At 37.7% G+C, this 8,132-nt stretch overlaps 2 protein-coding genes across 2 annotated transcripts; both read right to left on the bottom strand.

The window, feature by feature from the left end:
- Window positions 1–366: 366 nt before the first annotated feature.
- Window positions 367–1,149, bottom strand: LOC113731440 (small ribosomal subunit protein uS9). The gene has a single exon (XM_027256722.2). It carries the CDS (start codon window positions 1,042–1,044, stop codon window positions 610–612), a length of 435 nt encoding a protein of 144 aa, XP_027112523.1. The 5' UTR covers window positions 1,045–1,149; the 3' UTR covers window positions 367–609.
- A 4,404-nt stretch (window positions 1,150–5,553) lies between these two features.
- Window positions 5,554–7,402, bottom strand: LOC113731439 (caffeoyl-CoA O-methyltransferase 5). The gene is made up of 5 exons (XM_027256721.2): window positions 7,199–7,402; window positions 6,990–7,069; window positions 6,742–6,886; window positions 6,301–6,432; window positions 5,554–6,090 (listed from the first exon to the last, which is right to left on the bottom strand). Exons 1-5 carry the CDS (start codon window positions 7,289–7,291, stop codon window positions 5,797–5,799), a joined length of 744 nt encoding a protein of 247 aa, XP_027112522.1. The 5' UTR covers window positions 7,292–7,402; the 3' UTR covers window positions 5,554–5,796.
- Between the last annotated feature and the right edge of the window lie 730 nt (window positions 7,403–8,132).

The following is an 8,132-nucleotide window of genomic DNA, read 5'->3' as shown; positions in this document are numbered from 1 at the left end:
ATCTATTAGCGTTATCTTGATCTCACCAACACAAAAATTCCTTGAGAAAATAAGTTTATTGAATTTCACTGTGTTTTCAAAATCAAGGTCCGCACAGAGGCTGAATAGCTTACAGCACTATGCTATATTCAACAATAAAAGATAACACATGAAAGCAACAGGTTGGCGATTCAACAGCTCAACTGGGAAGATTTATTTTCAAAATAGTGATAGCAAGAAAAAGATTCGTAAATTCTGAACTTAGCATCAAAACAGTTAAGAAATTTAATTCACGAAAACAATTTATACCTAAACGACTGAGCAAGAGAGATGAAAATAACTAATCACAAATGCTAAGGAAAAGCAATTCAAGGCATCATACCAAAGTAAACCAACCACAGCATTGATATTAAATGTAGAAGATTTAAATTCAAAATTATCACATCCTAATACTTATCTCAAAAAAAAAGACAGCTTAATTAAACGACTATTTAGAAACAAAATCTGTCCTCTCAACTGGTCCTTAATACGAAACAACAAGAGCTCAATTATCCAAAACATTAATGATAACTGAAACCTTAAACCAAAACCATAGTTTTTTCCATATAATGAAAACTGTAATAAACGCACTTAACGGTAAGATTTCTGGAACCTAGCACGGGCACCACGACCACCGAACTTCTTTGGCTCACAGCGCCTGGGATCAGCCACAAGCAAAGTCCTATCATAGCGAACGAGGATGTCCTTGATCTCCTTCTTAGACTGCTCGTCAACGTATTTCTGATAGTACGCAACTAAAGCTTTCGCGATGGACTGGCGGATGGCGTAGATCTGAGAAGTGTGACCTCCTCCTTTGACGCGGATGCGCATGTCAACTGCGGCGAAGCGGTGACGCCCGAGGAGGAGGATTGGTTCGAAAGCCTTGTAGCGGAGGATTTCTGGCTGAACGAGCTCGATGGGAACGCCGTTAATCTTGATCAGGCCGCGTCCACGCTTGCAGTGTGTAACTGCCACCGCCGTCTTCTTACGGCCGAAACATTGAACAGACTCCACCGGCGCCGCCATGGTGCTTTGATTCTTCTCTGCGGCTGCGAGAAACCCTAACCCTAAGCCTTTTTGTGGGGAGCGACAATTTAACTGTGGAGGACGAGATGAAATGAGATACTAACAGAGGCGAAGTGGAGAATATAAGGGGTTAGGGTTTTGTGAGATTCCTTAGAATACCCTATACACAATTGTTTATTACGATGCTGCCATTTTCGGCCTTCATTCTGCAATTTTAGCATACGAAATGAGGCCCAATAAGTTTTTCATTTATTCTTCGGCATTTCTGTTTTGGCCCAACTCGAGATTTCCGGAGTTTGATTTTCTGTTAGAGATTCTATTCTTCTACTTGAACGTTAATCTTGGCCCAGCAACTACGGACCTGAGGTTGCCAAGTGAAAGTAATTAACATAGCTTTCTTCTTCTTCTTCTTCATCATTTTTTTATAATGACGTCCAGTGGCGCAGCCCAAAAAAATTCTCACTAAGGGCAAATGTAATACTAAAATTTTTTACCTATTCTTTTCTAATTTTTTAAGCAAAAAAATATTCACCAACAAATTGAAATGAAAAACTTTTTTTAGCTTACTTCAAATGAAACTTTGTGATCCACTTATCCTTTTAGAATATTAGTTCATTAATCAACTTAGAGAACCGCGTAATACTTTTACTTTCTTCGCAAGAAAACTCCGGGGCACACTTGAGATTATATCTAAATTATATGGGTACTATAGAAATTTAAAGAGGCAGTGGGGGCCCCACCTTAAATCCACCATTGATGACGTCTTACTTATAGTTCCTCCCACTTTATCATGCAATCCAATTCTTTCCCAATGTAGTATTTTTCTAATAGGTGCTCAATAGCTATTTGTTCATACACTCAAATCACGCTCAATCTGTCACGTGAATGCACACACATATGATTATTAACTTTCCTTACATTTATATAAATGTTCTGTTTTTTTTTTAATTTAACACTTTAATCACATCTTAACCTGTCAATCGCTAGACATATCCATTAATATATAAGAAATTGTAGAATCCAAATTTTAGGGTTCTAATAATAATCAGTGCGTGCAGGGTTACAGAATTGAAGGAATGAAAAAGACATTGAAAATAAATATGGGAGAGAAGAAAATAATAAACTCAACTCACAATATTATTAAAATCTCAAATAATGAAGAAAGTCTCACCACAATAGAAAATTTGACAAATTCTTCTAGACTCTCTCTCTCTCTCTCAAGAAAATAGTCTAAACTAATGTCCAATTTATAAACTATCAGACTTGTTGGAAAAGAAACCATTTGCATAAGAAATTACCAAATAAAATACAAATTCCTAAATCATACAATTACTGAAAAACCGATTCCAATAAGAAACCTCAGTTGGCAAATGTCACAGCATGCTGATGCCAATTAACCAACTCTCTTTTGTGCGAGCCGTCCATAAATACCAACTCTGGTTTTGCCTTTTTCCAGGAGATTAGTTCATGGACCGTTCATATGATGAAAGCATCAGCATTGTGCCCAACCTAATGAGGAATCTAGTTGATAAAACGTATACATCAGCGTTCATTGTGAGGACTTCGGTGGTGGTACAGAAATTAATTAGACAGTGAACATGAAAGATCAACAATGGTGTTGACAGAACACCACACTATACTGTCAAAATCCAGAACTGTGTGGTTGACAGGTTATTGCACGGGACGAAATTTACTCAGTGTGCACTCTCGGATAGCGGCTGCGAATTTCTTTGTTAAAAAAAATAATTAATGTTGAAAGAAAGTTGATTGACATTGACACCTTGCTTTATCCAGTATGCAATAAAAAATACAAAAAAGAAAAAGAAAAAGAGATAATACGGTCACCTAATATAACATACATGATATTTATTAAATTACTTGGGATTGACTTTGATATTTTTTTATCTTTTCGTGTTACGACGATACGAATAGCTCAATACTGGGTTGAAAATTAAAATTGCAAGATTAGTTTTCTTGTTACCACCCTGAAACTCAATGGATTGGTCTAGAGGCCCGGGCCGGCTTCAAGCCTACAATAAAAAAAAGATTAGTATTAATTAGCAAAGCCCATCAGCCATCAAATTTCAATGGTGACTGCCAATTAACCAACTCCCTTTCTGAAAGCGAATCCATGCCAACCCTTCTTGATTAAACCTATAGATGAGATTACCACCACATTTTACATCTCTTCAAGACCTTAATCAGTGGACCACTTATTATTCAACGCATGAGCAATCTGCCATTCTTCTTTTTTTTTTTTGGTTTCCGTTTCTTTTTCTGCTCAACTTAGACAGCTAGTAAGCAGATATGTCAGTGCTGATTATGAGTGACTGAGAGGGAAGCTCAACCATGGCGCGGGAATTTTTTATTATTATTATTTTTTGCTTGGCATTGACACCAATTTTTTTTTTTTTTAAATCGATGATATGATTAAAACAGGAAAAGAGATGGTATTGTATCCTAGTAGTAAACATACGCACTAAATAAGTTGTCATTGACTATGCTACCAGTTCTATTTTTTTTTTTTTTCCTTTTATGACAATACTATTAGTTAAATTCTTGGTTGGAGAATAAGATTGCACGATTTTTGACACTTTATACGCGAGTGTGTTTGGATCATAGATTATTTGGAATAGTTTTTTTAAAAAATATCGTAACATTTTTTTAATATAATATATGTAAAATAAAATGATAATTGAAATATGTGTTGAAAATTTAAGTAAATAAAATTTACAAATAAACTACAGTACATCAAACGTCCACATCGCGACAGCTAGGAAAACTGCGCCCATATTTGCAAGATATTCGTGGAGGAAAGTTAAATACTCCATTACTTTCGTACTTGTTCTCTTCAATGCAGATCCCAGCGTCAGATCATGTATCTCTAGTAAAACAGGAAAAAGTTTAAGCAATTCTCCTTAACGTCTGCTGGGCTATAAAACTAGCTGAAGGACTTTAGCACGTTGTAGCGTTCCAAATTAATTTGTCTAGTTGGAACATCCGGTTCAAATCATCCTTTCCCTACCATAGCATGAAAAAGTTTAACACGCAAAGAGTCATATGGTATCACGTTTGATTGAATGCGATTTCTTTGCCTTGTTGCTCAGTGTTTACGGCTCTCCTCAATGTTTACAAATTCGGACGGTCAAATGAATCGAATGAGCTTTCATTTCACAGTTTAAATCAATTATATATGGTTCAAAGTTTTTTTTTAAATTTTTTAATATTGTAGACCGAAGGGTTTGAATTCGAAATCTATCACTTATATTCCTTCTTCGCAAACCACCCAATTCATTCATTCACCCTTTTAAATTATGTTAATTATTAAGTAACTTGAATGACTTTGATTTTTTTTTAAAAAAAGAAAATTTAGTATGAACCAATTTAAAACTCCATTATTTTGATTGGTTCTTGATCGAATTTAACTAGTTGAATTGATTGTTTAGACTTACTAGTAAATCAAATTGACACCATGATACCTTGCGGTTCGACCGGTTGAACTAAAACTACAAACAAGTTGAATCAAGTCGAGTTTTGACCTACTCAAACCAACACTCGACTAAATTTTATCAAGTTTGAGAGCTTTCAATATCAAAATTCGAACTCGATCTTGACCTCAAATTCAAACTATGTTGGCATCGAACTCGAGCCTGCTCAACTTTTAAAAATAATTATGTTATTTTTTAAAAAATAAATAAAATATTCATTTTTCCTTAATAAATAATAAAAATTAGTGATATATATTCACAATTAAAATAAAAAATAAATATTTGAGTCAGCTCACAAGTTGTTGGGTTGAGTTTTTCAATGCTCGACTCGAGTCCAATAACTTGATTTGGTCGGTTCGAATTCGAGTCCAGTTTGATGTTGGCCGAACCAGCTCGCAAGCGCAAGCATCTTGATTCGTTTGCAACCAACCTTATGTCGAATTGATTTTCAAACACTGACTCTTGTAGTCGAATTTTTCAACTTATTCCATTCTCAATATGGATTTGCCAATATGAGAAATAAATGGGCTGATTCCGCGATCCCCTTCTCACGAATTGCATTGGTCGACCTACTTCTGCGATCGAAGCCTTCTGATTCCTTCTTGGTAAATCCGGCAATCATTTTTTTTTTTATTGAATAATTCTCGCTGATATTTCATTTAACAATTGGGAGCTATGTTTGTATGACTTGCTTTTGTTCTGTTGGTAATTTTCATCTGCACATGTAAAATTTTTGGAGACTTGCAGTTGTAGTAGACGTATGTACTTATTGGCTTCCGGCGGCCGATGCAGTAAAACATGGATTCGAACATTTTGTGCCGTGCTCGTGAAAGTTTTATTAGTAGTCCACGGTTAGCCTCTCTCTTGTACAAGTTCCAAAAATATTCCGGTAAACAACCAACAAGCAACAATCCAACAACCCAAATTGAATTGTACCTACAATTGATCGTGTGTGGTAGGTTTTCAAGTTGTTACCCGGTTGGGTTGGTTGAGAGAAGGTAGAAGGTTATTATAGATTCCATACCACGAAAAGGCAACTAGTCCTTGCTAGTTGCCGTAAACAGTAGTGAGATTCATATAGTAATAATTATTCTCAGTACAAAGAAAATTACAAATATAACAGCGTCCCACAGAATAAACAAATAGCAGTAGTAAAATACAAAGGGTCCCAAAAACAAAAAAAGAAGCAAAAGAAGTAGGTGTTGGGCTATTTTTCATTTGCATTTGATTCCCAACTTTCCGCAGGGTTTAGTAGGGAAATTAATTAGCTGACGCGGCGGCACAGGGTGATACCGTCGCCAACGGGGAGCATGCAGATCTCGATCCTGGGATCAGCGGCCAGGGCTTTGTTGAGCTCCAAGACGAAGTCCCTGTAGTACCTCACGTACTTCCTCATTGGAGCATCTGGTGGGGCCACCACGGAGCCGTTCCATAGGGTGTTGTCGTACCCAATCAATCCCCCAACCTTGACCAACTCGATTATCCTCTTGTGGTAGTTGAGATAGTTGTCCTTGTCAGCATCCACGAAGATGAAATCAAAACTTCCATGGTTCTTGTCCTGCCCCCATGCATTACAGGTTAAAATATAAAAAGCAAATGTCAGGTCAGGTTGCTTCCATGTTGGTTAAAAAGCATCAATTAAAAAACGAAAAGTTGATTGATCCGCACTATGAACATTAAACACACCCCCACCCCCCCCCCCCCCCCCCCCCCCCAAAAAAAAAAAAAAAAAAAGTGGTTGGTGCCTTGGTGGTGTTATAGGCCTTACATCTTCAATCAACTCATCAAGCACTGGCAAAGCAGGGCCTTCTCTGAAGTCAATTTTATGGGACACACCAGCCTTTTCGATCACGGGCAGACCCAATTCGTAGTTTTCTCTGTTAATATCCATGGCCAATATCTGCAATAATCAGCAGTAAAAGTCAAAACGAATCATTCATTAGATTTCTCGGATCACATCAAGTAAATCAGGTGAATACCAAATCGTACTTCAAAGTCGATGGAAGCGTTAAAAGTGTTAGATGTTTTTAAATTCCTTTCAAATTAGGGTGCTCGAGATAAGATCATCTGCCCTATCAAAATTTGGCACAAAATTGGATGACTAAAAGAGAATATTTGAATTCTTTGCCTCAGGCTGAACAGGGCTGCCCATCAGATTGAATTAATAGATTCAACTTGCAACTGAGACAAGACTAGCAAGCAAGACTACCTTCCCATCTTCTGGAAGAGCGAGAGCTGTAGCCAGAAGTGAGTAACCAGTGTAAACTCCAATCTCCATGGTTTTCTTGGCATTGATCAACTTGATAATCATGTTCAAGAACTGCCCTTCATCAGCAGATGTAGTCATAATATTCCTGTTTCCGTGATACCAATATGAATGCATTAGCATGACATCAAGAAAATGCACGAGGACTAGTATATGCATTGATGTTGTAGGAATCAGCGGTCAAGACTCACCATGGATGCTTTGCTGTCAGTTCTCTCAGCTCTTTCATGGGCTCTGGCTCTCTTGGATACACGCTGGTTTCCAGGATGTACTGCAAGAGGGGATAAAAAAACCAACGAATCAAATCAGGGCATGTCATCTTTTGACTCAAAGAAATGAATGGTCTTCAACTTCTGGCAAGCAAACGTAACAATAGAGCAGTAGTCATAGGCATAATTACCTGGTAGAGTGCATCACTTTGCAGAAGGCTTTTATGGCCTACTTCTTGATGCCTGAGATTTTGGCTATCCTTTCCTTCTCCATTCTGGGCCATAATTGTTGGTTGGAGATTAGAATTCTGGGGCTTTTTTTCTTTCTTTCTCTTTTAGTTTGAGGGAGCTTTGGACAGACAATGGTGATATCCGCGAAGCTGAGAATGGAAAGGGAGGAGGTGCAGAATATATACAACTCCAGAAGTCCGGTTCGGACCGGTGATGTTTCGGTTCAGGAGTGGTAGCGCACGCCAAACCGAGTCGGGGCCTTGCGAGGGTTGGTGAGGTAGGCCAATGAGTGTGACTGGACCCCCACGCCCACTATTGGACTTTTCTCTGTACGGGGTGGGCAAGAGATCAGTTTTTCTTAGTATTTCTTATTTTTCGTAAAAAAAGAGGATAATTAATCACTACGAAAGTTGTTGGGCGGGCCCTGCATTTGACGAAGTGGCGACAATCCATAGATCGGGGACAGTATATTTCGCTTCCAACCCTAAGATGAATTGGACAGCTTCAAATTTATCTTTTCCCATCCCAAGGACAAGGAATTCTACCAGGTTTTTCTTGTTTCTTTTTTTTCCTTTGGCGCTTTTTTAATTGTTCTAACTCCTCACTAGATGGTGTTGCGGTAACAATCATAAAACTATCAAGTCACATATCAAGTTATATATTATTATCAAGTCATCATAAACACATTTTTTAATCCATCGTTTTATATTTTCAATCATGTTTTATCTCATATATATCACATCACAAAAAATACTACAGTAATTATTTTAAATAATACTTTGTCCAAACAAACCCAACTTGAAGAATGCTGGGGGTGGGTGGATCGGCTAAGAAATTCCACGCTCGGGTTGGGGCCTTTGGGCATGGAACGTGGCAGGAGAATGCGACAGCCGG

Source organism: Coffea arabica, chromosome 2e (assembly GCF_036785885.1).
Source record: "Coffea arabica cultivar ET-39 chromosome 2e, Coffea Arabica ET-39 HiFi, whole genome shotgun sequence".
Lineage (NCBI taxonomy): Eukaryota > Viridiplantae > Streptophyta > Magnoliopsida > Gentianales > Rubiaceae > Coffea > Coffea arabica.
Note: the sequence above shows the minus strand (reverse complement) of the source record. Positions and strands in the feature narration are given on the sequence as shown.